This window comes from Chrysochloris asiatica, unplaced genomic scaffold (genome assembly GCF_000296735.1).
Source record: "Chrysochloris asiatica unplaced genomic scaffold, ChrAsi1.0 scaffold00112, whole genome shotgun sequence".
Lineage (NCBI taxonomy): Eukaryota > Metazoa > Chordata > Mammalia > Afrosoricida > Chrysochloridae > Chrysochloris > Chrysochloris asiatica.
Genome location: NW_006408630.1, coordinates 3,525,890 through 3,548,497, shown reverse-complemented (window position 1 = coordinate 3,548,497; position 22,608 = coordinate 3,525,890). Strand labels below are relative to the sequence as shown.

The following is a 22,608-nucleotide window of genomic DNA, read 5'->3' as shown; positions in this document are numbered from 1 at the left end:
CATTGTCCTTTAATCCAATATTCCCAGAATTTACCACTCCACCTCAAGTGAATACCCCAGGCAGTTCCTCTCCAGAACCTCCCTGCTTAATCCCAGTAAACCTGTCCTTGTTCGTCCTCTGAGGAAGTTTTACTGCCTCAGTTCTAGGGTAAAATTCGGTTTTATTAATGTACATGGATAATCAAGAGCTCATGTTCTAAGTTAATATTAAACATAACTGAATAATGAAATAAGGAGCAGTTCTGACACTCATCCCAGGTGGCTATCGCTTGTACCTCAGAAAGATTAATTCCCAGGACCCTATGCCCTGCCAACACAGTGGAGACATTAAGAGAGGCATTATAAAAACCATTTTCTCAGCAGCTACAATTACTGGAGTTAGAAGCATAGAATGAACAATATTAGGACTTGTACAGAGGTAGCCCAACAGTGAGTTCACAAACACCAATGAATCCGGGACCCCAGGAGGTCACTTCCTGGGCTCACAGGGTTCATGGCTCGCCATACCGAGGAGGGCCCAGGGTTTGGATTTTTGTCCAGGTCACAAGGCCTCAGCTTCCCAGTAATTGTGTTTTTTGTCAGGGATTGGCTCGCCATACCGAGGAGGGCCCAGGGTTTGGATTTTTGTCCAGGTCACAGGGCCTTAACTTCCCAGTAATTGCATTTTATGTCGTCCCCAACACTTTGTCAAACTAATGAAGCAGTATTTCTATAGGATGTGTCTTGAGTCAATTTCTTTTGAGGTATGTTGTTGTTGTTGTGTGCCGTGGAGTCAGTTCCAATTCATAGTGACCCTGTACAGGGTGTCCGAGGCTGTAAATCTTTATAGGAGCAGAAAGCCTCCTCTTTCTCCAGCAGAACAGCTGCTAGTTTCAAACTGCTGACCCTGAGGTTAGCAGCCCGATTCATAAAGTCCTGGTGTGGCACTATGGGTTAATGCACCAGACTGCAAAGCCGTTTGAACCCCAAGGTTGGTGGTTCAAACTCACCAGCTGCTCCTTGGAAACCCTATAAAGGGTCGTTATGGATCGGAATCGATACTACGGCACTTAACAACAACAACAATGCTACCAGAGCTCCTTGAGGTATAAAAGGAACTAATTAAACAAGGAAGTAAAGATAGGAGAATATAGATGTCAAGCCGCATGAAGATTGCCAAGGAACAAAAGAGAAAGGGGTCTTCCTCTAGAGCTCATAGTCTTTCCCTAGATATGACACCCTGAATTCAAACTTCTAACCTCCTAAACTAAATTGCTGTCCTGGTGTGGCACTGCAGGATAAGCATTGGAATGCTAACAATAAGGCTGGTAGCTCAGATTCACCAGTTGCTCCTTGGAAACCCTGTACAAAGTTGCTATGAGTCAGAACCAACTTGACAACACTTAGTTACAAATTATGGTAAGAACTTGGATGTTTTTACACATCATTATACACGTGGAACTGTAGGATAAGTACTAGACTGAAAGATAGATATGAACCAAAAGGTAGTGGTTCAAACCCACCAGCCACTCCTTGGAAACACTATATACGGTCACTATGAACTGGAACTGACTCTACGGCACCTACCAACAGCAACATACATTATATGGTGTCTTATGTGTGCTGTTGTTCAAACAGAGCATGGGAACACTGAATGGTTTAAAATTAAGAAAGGTGTGCGACAGTGTTGTATTCTTTCACTGTACTTATTCAACCTGTATGCTGAGCAAATCATCCGAGAAGCTAGGTTATATGAAAAATATTGGAGGAAGACTCATTAACAACCTGTGACATACAGATGATACAACCTTACTTGCTGAAAGTGAAGAAGAATTAAAATATTTACTGATGAAGATCAAAGAGTGTAGCCTTCGGTATGGATTTCATCTCAATGTCAAGAAAACAAAAATCCTCACTACTGGACCAATAAACAACATTCTATCAGCAGAGAAAAGATTGAAGTTGTCAAGGACTTCGTTCTTCTTGGATCAACTATCAACATTCACGTAAGCAGCAAATCTGCCCCCAAGACCTTTTTAAAGTGCTGAAGGGCAAAGATGTCAGCTTGAGGACTAAGGTGCGCCTGACCCAAGCCATGGTATTTCCAATAACCTTACATGCATTCAAAAGCTGGACAGTAAATAAGGAAGACCGTAGAGGAATTGGTGCATTTGAGTTATGGTGTTGGAGGAGAATGTTGAAAGTGCCATGGGCTGCCAAAAGAACCAACAGATCTGGGTTGAGAGAAGTGCAGTCATAGTGCTTTTTGGAGGTCTGGATGGCCAAACTTTGTCTCTCATGCTTCGGACATATTGTCAGGTGGGACCAGTGTCTGGAGAAGGATATCATGTTTGGTAAGGTGGAGGGTCAGAGAAAAAGAGGAAGACCCCCTGCTAGATGGATTAGTAAAGTGGCAGCATCAATGGGTTCAAGCGTGGCAACAATAATGAGGTTGGCTCAGGATTGGGTAGTGTTTTGTTCTGCTATGCATAAGGTCGCTATAAGTTGGTACTGACTCTATGGCACCTAACAACAACAACAACAGTGTGTGCTGTGGGTTGAGCACTGAACTGCTAACCACAGACCAGAAGTGTAAGGCCTATATTGTGTCTCTATGAGTCAGAACGGAGTCCAGGTGTGGCACTATAGGATAAGCACTGGCTCACAGGTCAGTTTGAATCACAAGGTTGGCATTTCAAATTCACCAGAGGCTCCTTGGAAACACTATACAGGGCTGCTATGAGTCTTGAGATGGAACAGACTCAATGGTACTTAACAACAACAAACAATGAGTCAGAACACATTTGATGGCACATAACAGCAACAGCATGTATTATATGCTAAGATTTATGGTGAATGACAGTTACAACTTTCATGTATTAAAGAAAGTGCATTATGAATGTAAGGTTTTTAAACTTTAAGAATGAAGGATCTGGTTTTATTACCTTAGAATCGTTTGTGCATGAATTCTCTCAGACATATGTCTATTCACTAGTATAAAGGCCATCATTCTAAACTGAATTACATTCAATTCACATGTGAGAAAATAAGGCTTAGACATTACGATTTCTTAAAAGATAACAATTTATGAACTAGCAATTTTCTGTTGCGAGATCCCAATTTTGTATTCTTTCCATTAAAATACCTTATCAGCAGGAATTGTTTGCTTGATACAAGAAAACTTTGCCATGGAATTTTCAATTACCAGGAAAGGTTTACTTTTTTATGGCAGGTTCCTAGAATGTATTCAGTATATGTGACAATCCAACCCTATTATGTTTTAACGAACCCTCTTCTTCATGACAAAATTATTTTCAGTAATCATCATTTAATCAAACAAGTTCTGATCATCAAGCCATCGAAACTAGGTCAAATGGGTACTATCTACAAGTTCTTGTGCATCTCTCCTCACTTTATATCAGGTGGATGCTTCACTTTCAGCTCTAGCCCTCCATGGCCTTGTCCATGGGCCCAGGAGTTCCCAGGTCTCATCACACTTTGGACCAACCAGCTCTTCCTCTTCTCTCTCTCATCTCAAGGATGATGGGAGTCTTGCCATAGGATTTTTAGAAGGTTGGATTTAGAAGTAGATCACTAGGCCTCTCTTCTGAGGCACCTCTGGGTGAACTGAAACTTTGAACATATAGTTAGCTGCTAAGTTCCTGAATCATTTATACCAACCAGGGAATCCTTACAAATGCTTAAAACCCATTGCTGTTGAGTACATTCCATGTTGTAGCAACACTACAGGACACAGTAGAACTGTCTGTGGAATTTCTAAGGTTGTAATCTTTATGGGCCAATAAATAACATCAAGAAAAATGGCAAAATAGATTGAAGTTGTTAAAAACTTAATTTTGCATGCACAAACTCATGGAAGCAGTAGTCAAGAAATCAGACAATGCATTGCATTAGGCAAATCTGCTTCTTAAGACCTCTTTAAAGTGTTGAACAGCAATGATGTCAGGTTGAGGACTAAAGTGCACCCGACCCAAGCCATGGTGTTTTCAATAACCAGATATACGTATTAAAGTTGGACAATGAATAAAGATGACGTTAGAAGAATTGATGCATTTGAGTTATGGCATTGGAGGAAAATATTACAAGTACCATGGACTGCCAAAAGAACAACCAAATGTGTGTTGTAAGTACAGCCAGAATACTCCTTAGAAGGCAGGATGGTCAGACTTTGTCTTTCATACGTCAGACATGTTATCAGGAGGGACCAGTCCCTGGAGAAGGGCATCATGCTTGGTAAAGGAAGAGTTAGTGAAAAAGAGGAAGCCCTGAAACAAGATGAATTGGCATAGTGGCAGCAGCAATGGATTCAAGCATAGCAAAAATTGTGAGATTGTTGCAGTGTTTCCTTCTGTTGTACATAAGGTCTCTAGCAGACTGTCATATCTTTCTCCCATGGAGTGGCTGGTGTGTTCCAACCCCGACCTTTCAGGAAAAGTGATGTCTTATTGACAACTATTTTGATCAGCAATTTTGGAAAGGGATGGGAAGACAGATTATGCTTAAGGACTAAAACATACTCTCTGCATTCTTCTGCTATTGTTTAACTTAATGCTAGCATATCTGGAGAATAGATAGCTAAATGAGAAGAGTTCATTAGTAGGAATAATATTAGCGGTAATTGAAGATGGTGCTTGGCTTATTTTAAAGTTCTAGGTGTGGAAGAACTCACTAGTCTATACAGCAACATTTGGAAGATACTATCTGAATGACTGACTAAAAGAAATTGACATACATGCCCATTCCAAATAAAGGTAGGCCAACAGAAGCCAGAAATTATTGAACAATATCATCAAAATAACTACCTTAGGGCCTGAAATCTATAGATCAGAAGTCAGTGTTTGGACTGTATTTTCAAGTCTTAACATCTAATGCCATCTTGCATAATTAACACAGTTCTGACACAATTTTGATGTGCCCCTCAATGTGAGAATTCCAGGGAGAGTTGAAAGAGATATTTTGCACTGGGAAAACTAAAAAATTCATAGGGGTTCACAAAAAAGGGTCTAAGGATCTCAGCTCAGGGGACTCCTGATCTTGAAAAAGACGTATAGATGAAGGACAGTTATCCATCATCTTTCTTTTTCCTAGCCTTTTTGTACCTGTGAAGAACCACCTGACAATTGTTTCTGCAATATTGTATTTTTGATCTATTGAGAACAATCTCAATCACTGACTATTTAATTTAATGTTTTTAGCATATCTATGGAAGCAAGTTACCTTTGATGTGATGGTGGTGTGATTTGTAGTTGGTCCAGTTCACAGTGACCCTGCATAGGGTTTCAAGAGGCTGTACTTTTTTTTTTTAAAGGATAGTAAAGTCATTTAATGGAAACGTAGAGATAATATGGAAGTTAGAGACACCTAGTCCACAAAAGAGCATAAAGTTGAGATTAAAGAGATATATAGAGATTAAACATGAAGATGGTCCAATAATGAAAAACATTGCACTTAATAAAAGTAAGATGTTTGATGTGAGAAAGAACATACATTGTTAGGAAGTTAAGGTTTACATTTGGTACTCAAAATAAAGTCCTTTTACTGTGAGCTGTTTCTCTATAAATGTTCTCTAATTGAATCTATAATCTTCATTTTAACTGTTTTACAGATTATGTTGAGATATAAGAGTTCTGGCAAGATAATTGTCTTTATAGAATTGTAAATTTCCAAAGAAATATCCAAAAATGAAAAATGATTTTTTTCTGATAAGTGTTATAGTAATACTGAAAATTCAGATATCAAACTTTTGTCTGTATTTCAAAAGTTCTCCTTGTCAATTACCCTATTTTTTAAAAGTTTTTATGGTGAATTATGTGTTAGTTTACATGGGTGACCATTATCTTTACATTTATCCTATCATATTTTGTTTCATTGCAATGATCACAATCCCATGCTTACATCATCAAACAACTAAAAAGTACACTCCACACACTTGCTCCCCCCACCAGCTCACAACCCCTTCCGGTCCCTGAGTTCAGAGTCCCCAGCCTCTCCTTCTGTCCACATCGTGGTCTCTGCCTCCATCCCCAGTGTCACTGCCTCCCCAAACAGGGTCTCACACTTCACCTTTCTCCCTTGATGGTTCCAGGGATCTCTGCTCCTGGACTGCAAAATCAGCCACTCCCCTCTTTTTTACCAAACATTTACATTTACCTTTCCAACACTCACTGTCAGACCTGATAGCAATCATTCCCTATTGAACCACAGGAGTCCTTTCCCCCTCACCTTTTATCAACCCTATCCAGACTGGTTGGAAACAATTCAGTGGAGATTCTACCTTTCCCTGTATCCTCTGGAGCTAGGTTCCCTATTGAAAGCTTGTAAGCCAGTCATTTCTTGCCTTTGTAGTGCCCCCATTTTGGGTAGCCAATGTCTAAGTTTCACATCCCTGTCAACCCTGTGTACCAAAGGGATGGGAATGATCCTCACTGTAGAGATTTGTCCGTTCCTTTGTCATACTGCATCCACAAGCACAGGTCAAGTTCATCCCCTTGTAGTGGGTTACTCTTTCTTTCTTTTCTTTTTTTTTTTGTTCCTCTTCTTGCTTTCTCTAGTCGTGTTCTGATCATCCAACCATTGATGCCAGGTCAAATGGGTACTAGCTGCAAGTGTGTGTGTTCTTGTGCATCTCCCCTCACTTCATATCAACTGGATGCTTCAGACTCCGTTCTAGTCCTCTGGGGCCATGTCCTTGCCCCTGGGCCCAGGAGGCCCCAGGTCTCATCATACTGCTGGTTAACCAGGTCTCGATCCAGGTTAACAGAAGAGGTTGTACATTTTTACAGAAGCAGAAAATCTCATCTTTCTCTGGAGAAATGATTGGTAGTTTCAAACTGCTGACTTTAAGGTTAGCAGTCCAACTAGTAATCACTATGCTAGTGATTTTCTTTTCCCCCTTTATATACTGTTGGTTTTGTAATGCTCTTCGGAGGAGGACTCAGACAGGAACTGTTTCTGATGACACATCAGTCTATTTTCCTGCCTGCATTTCTCTCTTTCTTATGCAGAATTAAACTTCTTCTTTAAAAAACAAAAAAACAAAATGACTGTAACTGTGGTACTATCCCCCTATGGCAAACCTTGGCATAGTCATGACAGGGTATTCTGAAGTAATGAACCCAGTGGATCCTGAGGATACCTGGACTGTGGAGCAGAAGCTGGCTAGCAAGGTCTTATTTTTATGGACCCCAAACATTTGCACTCCATGTCCCTTTGACACCAACCGGGTGAGTGCTCTCCGAGACAGAACTTGGCTTATTTTTTCTTTGCTCTTTTTCATGCTTTCCTAAAGTTTTGTTTGGTATGCTGTTTTGAAAACTGGTTGTTTTGAATAATCCTTTAGATTTGACTTAAACCTTTGGTAAAAGAGTGACAGTTAGGGACTCTTTTCATGAACTGCAGTTTGGGTCCAGATTTGGACATTTGAAAAAGGTAATTCTATTTTCAAAGAGCTCTGGGTCACTCGGGTTGACCAGTAAAAAGACATTAGGGTAATGGATGGCCAATGCTCAGCAAGAGCATTAAAGACTCTCATATCAGATAAAATGGTCAAAAGACAGACCAAAATCTTAGGCTGTTTGCTACTGGTAGGCAAAATCTCCTGCAGTGAAGGTACACATTAGTTCCAACAAAACACTCTTCAAACCCCTGTAACATTTGCCACTATTTGTTTTATTTCATGACCCAGAGAAAAATCTGGAAAATAGTGCTCTGTTTTGAAAGTTTCTTTTCTTCTTTCTAAGAATGGGAAACAGTCAGGAGATAATTAGCATTGATAGTCAGCCACCTGGAATGCTGCTGCTTATATAGCAAAGAATTTTGAGTCTGCTTGGTAAGAATCTCTCAGGTGGCCTAGGTGGCAAATTTACAAATTGTTTAAATTGGTCTTTATGAAGTATAAATTAAAAGCGACAGGACACAGAGAAGTCAAAAACAGTGGGAAGTGTTTATTAATTGGTACTTTGAATCTCCAAGGAGACAGCAAGTGAGTGCTCTTGATTCATTTCAAGAAATTATTGGTAAGCAGTCTGAACAGATTTTTACATTGCAGAAAGGTTGGGTGGCATTATTAGACAAGACTCCTGAATATACTAGAAAGGGTAGAAAAAACTTATAGGAAAAAATGAGGAGGAAAAACTTGATTCTTTATATCCTGATTGACCTGGGTTTCTCTGGCATCTGAACTGCCTTTTTATTCTAGTGATTTACTTAAGTCTAAGCCTTAAACTCCTTTGATACCTTTGGTAGTTAGCTAGACAGCCAAAACTAGCTGAAGGTCCAGTACATATGACAGCAAATAATTGGTCTATGTCTGCACTCAGAGTTATTGTCAATGATTTTCTTGACACCTGTGAAAATCCTCAGAAGCTGTTTCTTGTGTTTATTGTTTTAAGTAGCACTTATGAGCTAGGCTCTTTAGACTTGTATAACTTGCTAAGTGCATTGCTAGGCTCAGGAGAAGCAGACAGATGGATAAATGAGTTTAATCTCCAAAACTGGAATTATAGGAAAGGAGCTAAGAGATGAGGTTCAAATTTTAGTCAAGAGTTTAATAATCACATTTCTAAAGGTTTAGAATGTTTAGTTGGACAAAGATTCAGGCTTGCAAACAAGAAAAGCAAGAGTATGTGTATGCCTTTATAGATTATTTCTCCAAACTATTTGAAAAACATTTAGGCTTGAAGGCAGCTGTAAAGGAACACCACTCTGTGTTTAATTCTTTGCTTTTAGGGGAACTGTGCCTGAGTTGGCAGCCTTAGTTAAAATGTATAATTTGAATTGGAAAAATGTGAATCTTTCAAAATTGGCAACAGTGACTTATAAATTGACATACACTGAAGAGGAAAAGCATAAGGCAAGTGAGCTAGCAGCTAAAGAGCAGAGGAAGAACTTTTAGATGGGAAAACTACAGATATTCCTGATCTGTACAAAAAGAAGAATTCTAGGTTGGCTATAACTTGAATTGCCAGAATAGAGTCACAACCTCTCAATCAATTCCCAGACTTGAGCCAGTTTATAGACTCAAAACCTGTTGAATGAAATGATGGCCAGGTCCCCATGAGGAAGGACCACACTACCCTGCCAGTTACAGTCTTTCTCCCAGGCTTCGCCAAAGAGATCTACAGCTATTTTCAAAAGTGACTACTTTGGGGGAAAAGAAATAATCAGACTTCTTAGGGATTGCTGGATATGACTCTGAATTTATACTATTTCCAGGAAATCCAAAATGTCACTTCAGCCCACCAGTCAGAGTGGAGCATGTGTAGGTCATGTTATTATTAGGATTAGCATGGCCCTTTGCATGGATGACATGCAACTTAGTGAAGCATTCCATATTTTTTGGAGTCCTGGTGTGGTGCCATGGAATAAGCTCTCAACCTCAAGGTCAGTTTGAACCACAGGTCAGTGGTTCAAACTCACCAGCCACTCCTCAGAAACCCTATACAAGTTTGCTGTAAGTCAAAACCGACTCCATGGCACTTAACAACAACAACAACAACAAAAACAAGCTAAGATCTGTCTCACTGTGGGTTCAGTGGGTCCCTGAAATCATCTTGTAGTGCTTTGCCCTGTTCCAGACTGCATAAAGGGGATAGACATACTCAACAACTGATAGAACTCCCACATTGGACACCTGAAATATGGAATAAGGTCTATTATGGTTTTAAAAGCCAAGGGGAAGTCATTAGAACTGCTTACTTAGGAAAGCAGTAAACCACAAGCAATTCTGCACTCCTGGAGGGATTGCAGAGATTAGTGTTGCAGTCAAGAACTTGAAGGATGTGATTCCCACTATATCCCTTTTAACTCGCCTGTCTGGCCTGAGAAGAAAAACAGATGGATCTTGAAGAATGACAGTGCGTTATCATAAACTTAACCAAGTGATAACACTCCAATTGTAGCTGCTGTTGCAAATATTGTTCATTGCTTGAGCAAATTAATACATCTCCTGGTACATGGCATGCAGCTATTGATCTAGCAAATGCCTTTTCCTCAATTCCAGTTTCTAAGGATCACCAGATGTGGTTTGCCTTTAGCTGACAAGACCAACAGTACAACTTCACTGTCCTATCTTAGGGGTACATCAACTCTTCAGCAATATGTCATAATTAAGGCTGCATTGGCCTTGATCGCTTTTCCCCACAAGACATAATGTGTGTTCATTTCATTGACATTAGGCTGATTTGATATGGTAAGGAAGAAATATAAATGACTACAGGTTTATTTGTAAAATATCTGCATACTTGTTGTTGTTAAGTGCCACTGAGTTGGTTCTGAATCACAGTGACTTTGTGCAGGGTTTCTGAGACTTTAAATCTTTGCAGGAGCAGATAGCCTCATCTTTCTAAATGGGGCAACTGGTGGGTTTGAACTACTGATGTTGTGGTTCCCAGTCCTGTACTTATCTTGTGGAGCCACCACACTTTCATCTGTATACTAGGCTATTGTTTCTGTTACATTGTGTGTTTGATCTTTGAAAAACAAACTTTGAAAAACAATCACAAGGATTCAAAGTGTTTAGCATATCTGTGGAAGCAAGTTACCTCTAGTAATTTTTTTAAACCTTTATATATTGTTGGTTTTGTAATGATCTTTGGGCAGGGACAAAGATTATTTCTGAAGATATGTCAGTCTGTTTTCTCTCTTTATTTCTTATGCTGAATAATACCTCTCTTTTTTTTTTTTTTTTTACTACTATAACTTTGTGGTAATTTCCCCTGAGGACATAACACACAAGTAAAATTTACTGAAGAAAATTGAAAAATGATTATAGCAGTTGGCAGGGAACTGCCAGAAAATCAAGGAGGATTCATAAGAGAATATAGAACAAGGGATATCATTGCTGATGTCAGCTGGATCTATGCAGAAAGCAGAAATTACCAGAAAGATGTTTACCTGTGTTTTACTGATTATACAAGGAGCTCTGGTAGCATAGTGGTTACGAATTGGGCTGCGAACCGTAAGGTCAGCAGTTCAAAGCTACCAGCTGTTTCGCGGGAGAAAGATGAGGCTTTCTGCTCCTGTAAAGATTTACGGAAACCCTGTACAGGGTTGCTATGAGTTGGAACCGACTCCATGGCACATAACCACCACCACCACCACCACCGATAATGCAGAAGCATTTGACTGTGGATAATGAGAAATTATGGATAACATTACAAAGAATGGAAATTTCAGCACACTCAATTGTGCTCATGTGAAACCTATACATAGAACATGAGGTAACTGTTTTAACAGAAGAGGATACTGCATGATGTAAAATCAGAAAATGTGTGTTTTAGAGTTTTATCCTTTCACAGTACTTATTCAATTTGTATGATGAACAAATAATGCAATACACTGGACTACAGGATGAGGAATGCAGCATTAGATGTGAGGACGACTATTGTATTTTTTATGAAAATAATACACATTATATGTTTTTGCCAAGTGCATCCTCTCTCCATTAGATATTTTTATAAGCACACTATGCTAATTTTTGCACATTGCTGTAAATTATTCGGATAGCATTCCTTGCAAAGCATAATTCAGGGAAGGGCACAGCTGACAAAAAAAGTATAATTAGCATTTACTTGTGTAAAAATGCCATAATTAACAATCTGCAATATGCACACAATACAACTGTACTTGCTGAAATAGAAGAGGACTTGAAACACTTACTGATGTATGTTATATACAGCCTTTATTATAGATTATATCTCAACACAAAGAAAACAAAAATCCTCATAACTGGATCAATAAACAATATAATGATAAACAGAGAAAATATTTAAGCTGTCAAAAATTTGACTTTATTTGCATCCATGATCAGTGTCCATGGAAGCAGCAGTCAGGAAATCAAAATGATATACCTCATTGATTAAATAAAACAGAGGAAAAGAAAATCACATAATCATAGTAATTGAAGCAGAAAAGGCATTTGACAAATTCAACACACATTCTTGATAAAAAATGATCAGCAAAATAGGAATACAAGGGAAGTTCCTCAACGTAATTAAGAGATCCTAGTGTGGCACTGTAGGAAGCCCATGCTAATGGCAAATTTGGCAATTCAAACCCTTCAGCTGCTCCTTGGAAGCCTCATATGGGAGGGGTTGTTATGAATCAGAACAAACTCAGTGGCATTTGCAAACAAAAACTAAACACAAAACTGACAGTATTCTCAACAAATGAAGTATAAAGACTTCCCTGGCAAACAGGAAATAGACAAGCTTGTCCAATAAGTGATGCTCTCCTTTTGAATATTGTATTGTTAGCTCTAGCCAGAGCAATAAGGCAAGACAAGGAAGTAGAAGACATCCAAACTGCCAAAGAAGTAAAACTATCTCTGTTTGCAGATTATATGACGGCATATATAAAAGATCCTAGAACTTCAACAAGAAAACTACTGGAACGTGGCAGGGTACAAGTTCAACATACAAAATTCAGTTGGATTTCTTTACACTAACAAAGAGAATTCTGTAAAGGAATTTAGGAAAGAAATACCATGCACAATAATCACTCAAAATCTGTAGTACTTAGAAAAAAATTTAACCATAGTTACAAATTGAAAACCCTATGGCGCATATATGGGTTGCCATGAGTTGGAATCAATACAATTGATAGCTTAATATAATCCTTAAAACTTTTGGATCATATTGCTCAGTCCTCAAAATCCTCAAAAAATTGGAATAATCTCCAGTCTACAAATTAGGAAAGTGAAGTTAGTTGGAGTATTTCAAAGAAGGCTATAAAGGGAGATGAATTTAAAGAACCAGTAGGTCTGTAGTGGGAGTTCTTACAGCCACTGATAATCCCCTTTGCAAAGGAACTAATTATGTTTGGAGAGGATGTGTGTGCCTGAAAAAATAATTAAAAATAAATTGCTCTCTTTGGAAATGCAAAAAAAAAAAAAAAAAGACCTATACAAAGAAACCGACTAAATACTATTCAAGGAACAAAATGAGACCTACATTTATGGAAGAATGTGTCATACTTATGGGTAGGAAGACCTACCATTGAAAATATCAAGACTATCCAAAATTATCTACAGATAGAATGCAATCTCAATCTAGATTCCAACACTACTCTTTAAAGCAATGGAATAATTTATGGAAGCACAACCCAGATAAGCAAAGCACTACTAAAGAGGAAGAATAAAAGAAGATGCCTCTCATTTCTTGACCTCAAAACCTGCTACACAGTTACAGTAGTCAAAACAGACTGTTGCTGGTACAATGACAGACACATAGGCAAATAGAACAGAATTAAGAACCCAAAAGTAAATCCATACACTTATGGAGAGTTGATCTTTGACAAAAGGAAAAAGCCCATTGAATGGCAAAGAGATAGTTTCTTAAACAAATGCTACTGACAAAACTGGATATTCATTTGCACAAAAATGAAATGGGATCCATATCTCTCACTATATACAAAAGTTAACTCAAGATGAATCAAAGAGTTAAATGTAAAATTTAAAACTATGAGTATCATCAAATAAAAAAATATTGGAAATTTCAGCGAGTTTAATTTATGACATAAATACATTATCAAACAGCTAAAAATGAAACAGCAGAACACAAACAAGACTACTGCAACATCTTAAAAATTAAATATTTATGCACATCAAAGGACTTCACCAAAAATAAAAGAGAATCTACAGAGTGGGAAACATTTTTTTGGCAACAACATTGGACAAAAAAATCTCAACACCTTAAGAACAAAAACACAAACAATCCCATTACAAAATGGGCAAAGGAGATGAGTGAGAAAGGTCACTAAAGAAGTCATTCTGGTGACTAACAAACAAATGAAGAAATGCTTGAAATCATCAGTCACTACCCCTTCCAGTCTTCTCTCCCTTCACTTTCCACCCCTGGTGAAATCCCACTGCCACTGAATGGACTCTGACTCATAGTGACCTAATAGGACAGAACAGAACTTTCCATAGGGTTTCCAAGGCTATAAATGTTTATTGAAGCTGACTGCCACATCTTTCTCCCACAGACCATCTGGTGAATTTGAAATGCTGATCTTTTGATTAGCAGCCCAATGCTTAATACACTGTGCCACCATGACTCCTTCATTAGCTGTTGCTGCTGCTGTTGCTTCTGTGTGCCTTCAAATAGATCCCAACACATAGCTGCCCTGAAAAAGATTTCTTAGTCTGTAAATCTTATGGAAGCAGAAAGTCTTAGATTTTTCCTGTGGATTCAAACTGCAGACATACTCTGCTGGTCATTGTTATAGTTGTTATTAAGTGCTGTCAAGGTCGAGTCAGTTCCCTGTATATAGTGACCTGCATATCTAGCAACCTTCTATAGGGTTTCCAAGGAGTGGCTGGTGGGTTTGAACTATCAATATTATGGTTAGCAGTCCAATGCTTATCCTACAGCACCATAGCCATTAGAGAGATGTAAGTGAAAGTAACAATGAGATATCATCTCTCCTAACATTAATGTCAAAGTTTAAAAACAAAACAAAACAGAAAACAATAAATGCTGACCAAGGTATAGAGAGATGAACCATCATACACTGCTGGTGGGACTGTAAAATGCTGCACTGTACAAGATGACACGGCACTTTCATCAAAATTTGGAAATAAACACATCGTATGAGCCAACAATCCCACTCTAATGTATATATTCTAGAGAATCTAGAGAAATAAGAGCCATGAAACGAATAGATATATGCAAATCCATGCTACCTCAGTCTCATTCACAATAGCAAAAAGAAACAATCTAAGTGCCTATCAACAGATGAAGGTATAAATAAACTATGACATATACACACAATGGAATTCTATGCAACCAGAAATGATGACTATGAATCTGTGAAACACCTCATAATGTGGACGAACCAGGAGGTCATTATGCTGAGTAAAATTGGTGGTGGTGGAGGTAGTGGTTGAGTGCCATGGATTTGGTATTGGCTCATAGTGACTCTGCATATCATTTCCAAGGCTGAAAATCTTCATGGAAGTAGAAACCCTCATCTTTCTCCCATGTGGGAATTCTTTAGAAAAGTTGAAATTTTTCTCTACCCCTTCTGTTCATAAATTAAATGTAGTTGGTAGATTCAAACTGCTCTTAATCCATTGTATAACAGGGTTCAGGATACTAAGGTCAATTTACATAACAATAGTAGACTGCAATGTCATTTGAACTGCAAGGTCAGTGGTTCAAGTTCACCAGCTGCTCCATGGAAACCCTATACAGGGCCGCTATCTGTTGTAATCCACTTGATGGCACTTAACAACAACAATGAAGTCCTGGTGTGGCACAGTGGGTTAATGTGCCAGACTGAAAAGCCATTTGAAATGCAAGGTTGATGGTTCAAGCTCACCAACTGCTCCTCAGAAACCCTATACAGGGTCGCTATGGGTTGTAACCGATTTGATGGCACTTAACAACAACAACGTATCCTAGTTGGTGAGTAGTGTCTGGGATTTAAAAGCTGTCTGGAACAAAGAAGAGGGCAGAGTTTTCTTTTGTTGTATATGGAGTCTCTATGTTGACAGCACCTGCCAACCACTTAAGAAGGTCTGATGAGAAATGAGTATATTCTTCTCCACAAACTGATTAATAAAATACTTAATATATGGTAGTTTGGGTAGAACTTGATGAAAGAAGGAGTCATACATCTACTTATTCATATGGGTCACATAATTTGAGGAAGTGCATGATATAGGCACATTGTTGTTGTTGAGTGTCATCTTGTTGGTTCCAATATTAACATACATACAAAAATACACATTTATTAATTATTAAATCATTCATTCAAAAAATAACAACAACAAAAAATAAGATTTTTATTATTATGTGTTTACCAGGGTCCCAGTGGTAAAGGAGGTTCAGGTGGGTCAAAACTTTCCAGGTGACACCGGAAATAAATTAGTAAGCCAAATAAATCATCTCATCAAGGTTTCTGAAATACATTTGAAAAGATATACTTAGACGGATTTATAAATGTGAGTTAAAGTAGAGACAGAAAAAAACACTTTGATCTTTTGCTGGACAATATAGCTCAGAGAGTTTTCCATCCCCCTGTTCCTAATACTGTTAGACTTTGTCATTATATTTAATTCATCTAACCATATCACCACCAACCATTATAAGTAGAACATAAAATATGCTAAAAGAATACTTTAAGATGCTCTCCTTCTTAATTCTTTTATCTATTGTGTTTATGCCTCCCACACTAATGATAATTACTTTATTTCTCTGCATAATCATTTTGAAAAGAATCCAGTGAATATTACATGAGACAGTATTTACTCTGAGTATATGTCACATTCCAAAATTGCAGAGCTTTGGAGAAAATTCTTGGTATCCAGTCAGTTATTCAGAGAGATGGCAAACTGGCATAGGTTAGCGATAATTATCTAGTCCACTCCTCAATTTGATTTGACCACATGCATCTCTATTAGCAATAATTACCTTTGGAGAGAAGTACACTTGTTGTTTTAGCACTGTAGATTTGATTCCAACCCATTGTTCACATACTTAAATGTGAAATGCTCTTCATTTCTAGAATACAATGTAAGGAACACCAGAAGAATGTGAATGTTGTGCTTTCTTGGACCCTGTAGATCTCTTTTCTGAATTCCATTTGTAATAAACTGAGCCTTCAATGCTTCAGACGTTTCTTTCATTTATAAAAGTTCATAAAACAATTTCATTGCTTATGACCTTCTGAAAAGGTTACAAAGTTGAATCAATGAGGACAATCCTTTGATTGGCAAGTACCCACAGAATATTTATACACTAAGTAAATTACATCCAAGATTTTATTTCAATAAATGTATGTTTAATAAGATATTATGTTGTGTGTTGTTAACTGCAGTCTAGTTGGATCCAACTTATAATGACCCTGTAAAGGATTTCTGAGGAGCAGGCCATGGGTTTGATCTGACAACCTTGTAGTCCACAATCCAGTGCTGATCCTGTAATGGAGTTCAGACATGCCACGAGTTCAACAAGGCATTATACTTAGTACTAATCAAATTTCTCTACTTTAAAAAACCTTTCATTTTTTTTTTTTCATACTATCTACTGATCCTTGGAAGCCCTACACATTATCCCGATGAGTCAGACATGACTTGATGGTACTTAACAACAACCAACAACATGCTATGCATTAATTGAAGAAGCTTTGGCTGTACAGTCATTAGAAGTTCTAGATTGTTAACAAATAGTTCAGAGGTTTAAACCCACCAGCAGCTTCATAGGAGAAAGATGGCATTTAACAACAACTAACAACATGCCATGCACTAATTGAACAAGTCTTGGTTGTATAGTAATTAGAAGTTCTAGGATGCTAACAAATAGGTCAGAGGTTTCAACCCATCAATTGCTTCATGGGAGAAAGATGTGGTGTGAGCTTCCATAAAGATTTACAACCTTGGAAACTCTATAGGATAGTTCTACTCTGTCCTATATGGATGCTATAAGTTAGAATCACCTCATTGGTAGTGGGTTATTATAAATGAGGGAGAGCATGGGAAGTTAGCTGGGAAGGTTGATAGGGTTTAGATGTTTGGACTCTGTTCTATGGATAATTAAACATTTTTATTATATATATTGTCTTTATTCATACAAATAGGTTCCAAACAGACCCTGTGGCCAAATTTGGCATTATTTTTTTCTTGTGGAGCATCGTATCCAAAGTCGTCCATCTTCAGGAAATCAGTACCAATTATACTGGCTCAAAAGAGGCTATTGATTTTCTCACAAGACACCAAAACTTCAGCATTACAGAGTTTGTCAAGAAAAATGGTTTTTATCTCAATAATAGCACTTTGCTGGAATGTGACTTTTTTGGAAGGCGTTGTGGACCAAAGGTAATAATTTGTTATATCTCCAAATATCATTGATGTAATTGTCTACTCTGTTATATTGTTTCACACTTAGAAATTGCTCATTTCCATAGGGACTCTATCAAAATATGCTAAAAAATTATAGTCTATTAGCTCAGCCTTATGATATTGGGTGTGTGTGTGTGATGTAGGGGGTAAGCCCTTGAATGCTAACTGAAAGGTTGGTGGTTCAAATCCAGTTGATCCACAGGGGAAAATGTAGCAGTCTGCTTCTGTAAAGATTGTTGTTGTTGTGTAGTTGTGATGTGCCGTGGAGTCGGTTCCGACTCATAGCGACCCTGTACAGGGTTTCCAAGGCTGTAAATCTTTACGGGAGCAGAAAGCCTCCTCTTTCTACCGCGGAACGGCTGGTAGTTTTGAACTGCTGACCATGAGGTTAGCAGCCTGATTTGTAACCACTACGCTACCAGAGTTTATCACCTTGGAAATCCTAGGGGAAATTCTACCCTGTCCTATAGGATTTTTATGAGTCAGAATCAACTCAATGGCAACAGGTTTGGAAAACATATGAAACAAAATTTGTATTTCAAGTAGCTTGATGTTGTTGCTAAGTGCCGTGGAGTCGGTTCCGACTCATAGCGACCCTGTACAGGGTTACCAAGGCTGTAAATCTTTATGGGAGCAGAAAGCCTCATCTTTCTCCTGAGGAACCTCTGGTAGTTTTGAGCTGCTGATGTGAGGTTAGCAGCCCAACTCGTAACCACTACGCTACCAGAGCTCCTTAAGCAGCTTGATAAGAGAAAAGAAATCTGTTGCCTACCTTGCAGTTTATTCCTCCAAAATAAAAACTATTTTAACACAAAGAGTATCTTTTTTTTCCCCCACTTATCTGCAAATAACCCATTTTCAGTAGCAGTTTTTATCACTTAGCCACTATCATTCTGGTTTTATGTTTGTGTTATTGAATTAGAGGCTATAGAAAATGAGAGGTTAACAGTATTTGAATATGAAAAGGATGGATATATCACTCATAAGATAAAAATTCTTTTCTTATTTCTTTTATAATTAATATATACATTTCAGAAAAAGTGATGGATATATCTGGAATATGTAGGTAATTTGACCACTTATTCATGCATATATAAGCAAATCTATAGCCTTTGTGTTGTTAGGTGATTCACAAATCCCTGCTCTGTGAGATAATTCCTTATACTTTTGGTCATCTCCCCTAACACATAATAAACATGGTAGGTGTGGGGGGAGCCTGAGAGATATTTGAATGTGAGAGGTATCCATCTATGTTGGTTTTTTTATTTGCAAAAATGTTTAAATATACCACCAAGAAATTAAATATTAGATGGAACATTTTTATTTGCAAATATAAAAACCTGATTCCAGTAAGTTGCAGAGTAAAAGGAATGTATTGGTTCAGTTAACTGGAAAGTTACAAAGTAGGCCCAGAAAAGACTGACCCAAGAAATTCCACTTCTACATTAAGATTGTTGAACATTTGCATTTTCTGGTTGATTTTGTTTTTGTTTTTTTGGGGGGTATGAGTTTCCTGAACTCAGACCCATAATGATGTTAACATTATGCTCTCATTATCATACTTTAATACTCTAGTATCCACTTGAAAGTCCATGAACGATTTTGGTTCACTTTGCTTCTGGCCCATATCAATTCCTGTGGCAATCACTCAGACTGTTGTTGCTGTTAGGTGCCGTGGAGTTGATTCCGACTCATAGTGACCCTGTACAGGATTTTCGAGGCTGTATATCATTATGGGAGGCAGAAAGCCTCCTCTTTCTCCCACGGAACAACTCGTAGTTTCGAACTGTTGACTTTGAGGTTCGCAGCCCGATTCGTAACCACTGTGCTACGAGAGCTCCTTACTCAAACTATAGGATTGGGTAATAATATTGCCAATGTCTTACATGTAGACCTCTATAAATGAGGACAATTGTGGAAAAGAGAATAGTATTGTGTTTGGCCAGCCCATCATGATCATGTATCATAGAGGAGGGATGGTCCATCAAAGGAAAGAATTCACCTCATTCAAACATATGTTTCTTTGAGTCCTTAGTAAAATATGAAACAAATATAATTTTGAAAATCTTATAAACATGACTAATTTTATAAGGAAATATCTTATTTAAATAATAAATTAGAATTGACAAACATATATTTTAAAAAAAACTATCATTGAATAAAAAATTGATCACTAGATGACCCATTCATTCTAATATCTTTGCATTCTGAATTAAAAATCTGTGATTTAAAAATAAAAAATGATTTATACTTCAGAGGTGATACAAACACATGACTGATTGTGTTTTATTTTATTTATTTTAATATTATAGGATTTTGCACATGTCTTCACTGAATATGGAAATTGTTTTACTTTTAATCATGGTGGAAATATCCAACCAAGGAAAAAAGTGAGTGTGTCAGGAAAAGGCTTAAGCTTACTCTTCAATGTCAAGCAGGTAAGGGATCCCCTTATTCTTAGTCAGGAATCGAGTCAAATAAGAGTGGGAGTTTCAAAAGACTTCAACCAAATATTTGTTCTTTCAAATATCTCCCACAAGTTAGATGTTATTTTGGCATTTTTAATCTGATGGATATAATTATTGACTTTTTAAAAAAGGTTTTTATTGCAGATTGAGTGAAAATTTACAGGGCAGATCATTAGTTTTACATTCATCAAATTATACACCTGCTTTCATTACAATGATTATAATCCCTTCCATGTACCATCAGTTAACAGTACTTCCCTCTATTCATTTTAGCTCTTTTGGTTTTGTTTTGTTTGTTTTTTTTAAACGCTCAGGCATATATTATAATTTATACCACCAAAGGGCACTTTCTACAAGTCTGCCTCCTGGCCGCCAACTCTTAGTCCTTCTCTTCCCATCAATCTAGAGTCCTCAGCTGCTCCCTCTCTCCATGTCCCCATCTCTGCCCCCATCTCTGGTGTCTCTGCTTCTCTGGATAAGGTCTTGCATTCTGCTTGTGCTCTACTCCCTTTGGTCCTAGGACCCTTTGTTTCTGGACTGTATGATCAACCACTCCCCCGTTTTTATTACAAAACGTCTGCCTTTGCAATTGTGAAAGTCACAATAAGTCATAATAACAATTACTCACTATTGAATCATACGAATCTTATCCCCATCTCCTTTAGCTTACTAGACCCATCTAGACAAGATGAAAACTATTCAGCAAGCAGGGACTCTTTTTCCCCTCACATACCTTGTAAGCCAGTCACTTATTGACTTTATCACCCACTTATTTTAGGTAGTCAATGTCTAAGTTGCCCATCCTATGTACAGAGGAGATAGCACTGGTATTTGATGTGAAGACTCCTTCCCTCTCTGTTGGTATTTAGAGTTACTATCTCCATGAGTATAGGTCAAGTTCATCAAATTGTAGCAATTTACCCTCATTTCCTTTATCAAAAATTGTTCTTTCTTTTTTTTCATCTTCCTCTAGTCAAGTTCTGATTATCAAGTCATCAAGGCTAAGTCAAATGGGTACTATCTGCAAGTTTAGGTGTTCTTGTGCATCTCCTCTCACTTCATATCAGCTGGATGCTTCACTCTGAGCTATAGCCCTCTGTGGTTATGTCCTTGCCCGTAGGCTCATGTGTCCCCAGGTCTCAACACACTTTGGGCCAACCAGCCCTTCCTCTTCTCTCTCACATCTCCAGTTTGTGGAACGTGGTTGAACTCAGCCCATTTCTTCATTGCTTCCTTTCCTCCTCTTCCACTCACCAGTAGACCAACATGGGCACCAGCAAGCTTATATGCCTGCTCATGTGTTTGTTCCCTTTGAGTTTCAGTCTTGGAAGGGGAATTATCCTGAAGGTACTAGATGGCTTGCCTTGATGGCTCCCAGGTGAACAGCTTGCTTGTCCTTAGAAAAACCAAAGAATCTGCCTTTTTATTCCTGCTGGTCTTTCTTTCAAGAAGTATCTTTTTTTCCTCTAGCCACTCCAGACTGGTCTGCATGTCCTTTCAAGTGGTAATATCCCACCTCAGAAGGTTATGCATAGGGCTCAAGATTCCCCTAAAGGTCCTATACATGGTAAAGGCTTCACAAGAAGCCAGTTTTACTGAGCAAGTTCTAGAACCCCTTTTAGGTATTCCATTCAGTTATAGACTGAAGACAGGTTTACAAGCTTTCTGTAATCATGTGTCCTGATATTCCTTTCTATCCTACTCAAGTGTCTATTTTACAATAGCAGGCAAGAGAAACCAATATCATAAGACAGTCAAGCATCCTAACATTATTTCTCCTCTTTTACATTCAGATTATGCCTTGATCCCTTTATCACAGAGCCCTGTTGTTCCAAGGTTGAGTATATATCATTATTTATCTCTGTCCCATTTAGCTCATGAAAACCTACCTAAATGTTCTCCGATCTTCCTTGTTTTTCCACCCCATCCCCCATTCTGTGTATGGTTTTTCCTTTCCTTGTATATTATTCTCTCCAACTCCTGAACTATGATGTGACTATCCCCTAACCTGTGCTCTGCCTTTTCCTCTTTCCCACACCTGGTAACTAACAATATATTTTTTTTCTTTTAGTATGGATATCTTTTATTAAGCATTTTACAATATTTGTACTTTTGTGACTGACTAATTTCACTCAGCATAATGTCCTCAAGGTTCATGTATGTTATGCAGTGGTTGACAGCTTCGTCATTATTCATCAAGGTAGCATAGTATTCCATTTTTTGTATGTGCCAATGTTTGTTTATCCATTCAGCCATTAATGGGCACTTAGGCTGTCTCCATCTTTTTGCTATTGTGAA

At 38.0% G+C, this 22,608-nt stretch overlaps 1 protein-coding gene across 1 annotated transcript in view; it reads left to right on the top strand.

Moving 5' to 3' along the window:
* ASIC5 (acid-sensing (proton-gated) ion channel family member 5) overlaps positions 1-22,608 on the top strand; it is a 62,703-nt gene that overhangs the window by 15,031 nt on the left and 25,064 nt on the right. Inside the window, exons 3-4 of the mRNA XM_006867910.1 lie at positions 17,581-17,818; positions 20,155-20,280. Coding sequence (XP_006867972.1) covers positions 17,581-17,818; positions 20,155-20,280 — 364 coding nt within the window. The remainder of the gene's footprint in view (positions 1-17,580; positions 17,819-20,154; positions 20,281-22,608) is intronic.